This window comes from Solanum pennellii, chromosome 2, assembly GCF_001406875.1.
Source record: "Solanum pennellii chromosome 2, SPENNV200".
Lineage (NCBI taxonomy): Eukaryota > Viridiplantae > Streptophyta > Magnoliopsida > Solanales > Solanaceae > Solanum > Solanum pennellii.
In genome coordinates, this window is record NC_028638.1 from 57,132,888 (window position 1) to 57,134,773 (window position 1,886).

A 1,886-nucleotide genomic window follows, 5' to 3' on the forward strand; every position below is an offset into this window, starting at 1 on the left:
TAGTAATTTGATCAGCATTAAAAGTTTTCTATTATGTTTTGGCGGTAAGTTGGTAACATGTAATTATAACATACGTACTATTATATATTATTTGATCGACATTTTCTTATTGGGTTAACCGAAATCGAACCGATAACATCAAAAACCGATAAACCGATAAAAATTTTCTTATTGGTTTGTTATTGGGTTAGCATATTTTAAAACCGAAAACCGATAAACCGAACCGATTATATGTAAAACCGAACCGAACCGACCGATGCACACCCTATCCCTATATATAAGTTTTTATTTGAATCGTCAAAACAATGTATCACAATGTGAATCAAAACTGAATAGTTCAGAAATTTTTAGCCAAAAAAAGAGCACAATACAACATGAATAAAGGATAGTGACTGTACATGATTGATGGATAGTAGTAGTTAGCTGCTACACACCCTTGGAACCAGGAATGTCAATCCACTGCAATTGTAGCTCTATCTCACCACGCTCAACATTTCGCAATCTAATAAACACATTTTGTACAACCTGATCATTTTCCCACACAATGGAGCTCTCTTCAGAGAAACAATTTTGCCTGCTTGGCTTTATTTTTGTGATTATGGTTCCACTAGGGATGTTCTTGTACCGCTTTTGAACCGCATCTATAAATGGCTGTATGTCAACTTCTGCATCACCCATCTTATCGTCAAGAGAAAATATATCCTTGTCATAAACATGCTGCAATCGATTAAGATGCGAGTTGTGCATATTCAATTAGTTTCCAAAGACAAATACATGATTTGGACCAAAGCTTACACAAACAAACCGTATTACCATTTATCCGTCTCCGGATAATAAGGTTATGTGCTGTTTAATTCCTTGATGAAATAAAGTGAAAGAAATTACCAGTTTGATTGGGAGAATTGGCTCAGTAATAGATAGTGTTAATTCTTCATTCCATTCTGGATTGAGATTCTTCTTCACAACTCGAGTCTTCAATTTCTGCTCCAAATATTAATAATTAACATAACAAGGAAGTATATTTGTATCAAAAAGGAATTTATTTTGTTAGAAGCCAGTCATCAACATGGCAAAAACTAAGCCCAAATTAGTTTTAAATCTATTACTGCAATTCATTACTCAAAAGTCAAGATCATATTCGATTAACCCTATTAAGATATGAACTAGTCAAGGTAACACAAGCAATGACCAAGATTCAAATTCGATTTATTCCATCTGCCCCAATTATTCAATAGGTCGAACAATAGAGGAGCGTGCAAGTTGACCAAATAATCACCCTTAAGACAGAAACAGAGTATGGTTTCTATATATATTTTTTAAAACTAATGATCTATCGAAAACAATTAAAGTCTTCGGTAGCAAATTCAAGATCAGATGTTCGCAAAATAAAAATATAGTCTTGTGTTCAGTGGATTCCAGTGAACACCCTTGCTCCTTACTAGATCCACCCCTGGGTCTGGTACACTCTAAATTTGTGGCGATTCCTTTTGAGGAAACTATCAAATTTATAAAAAGAACTCAGAATTTTTTTACAAGAAAACTGCAGATTGACGAACATTGTTTTTATCTAAACTACAAAATTTTTAAAAACCCATTATTACTAGAATTTCAATTTTCTGAAAATCAAGAACCAAAACAAAAAAAAAAGTAATAGCTGTTCGTTCAGCAGAAAAGAAATTGGCGCTACCTGTTTGCCCATCCTAACAACAACGTAAGGATCGCTGGTAGTAACATCTCTAATAGCCAAATTAATACCTCTGTGAATACGAACTCTCATAAGACCCAACAAATTCTCCATTCAAAACTATGAAATGAAGCTCATGAAAGGGTGGGGGTGGGTGTAAATATAAAGAATTAAGGCAAAGAAAGAGAGAGATTATGGAATG

The 1,886-nt window shown here is 33.9% G+C and overlaps 1 protein-coding gene across 1 annotated transcript; it reads right to left on the reverse strand.

Annotated features, from left to right (window-relative positions):
- Nucleotides 1-268: 268 nt before the first annotated feature.
- LOC107010367 (protein C2-DOMAIN ABA-RELATED 3-like) lies at nucleotides 269-1,886 on the reverse strand. Its single transcript, XM_015209644.2, has 3 exons — nucleotides 1,688-1,886; nucleotides 886-981; nucleotides 269-717 (listed from the first exon to the last, which is right to left on the reverse strand). The coding sequence occupies exons 1-3, from the start codon at nucleotides 1,796-1,798 to the stop codon at nucleotides 427-429; spliced, it is 498 nt and encodes a 165-aa protein (XP_015065130.1). The 5' UTR covers nucleotides 1,799-1,886; the 3' UTR covers nucleotides 269-426.

Coding starts and splice junctions, on each gene's coding strand:
- LOC107010367 (XM_015209644.2), bottom strand. CDS start 1,798: ATGGAGAATTTGTTGGGTCTTATGAGAGTTCGTATTCACAGAGGTATT. Junction 982..1,687: donor TTGTTAGGATGGGCAAACAG/GTAGCGCCAATT, acceptor TATTTGGAGCAG/AAATTGAAGACTCGAGTTGT. Junction 718..885: donor CAATTCTCCCAATCAAACTG/GTAATTTCTTTC, acceptor AATCGATTGCAG/CATGTTTATGACAAGGATAT.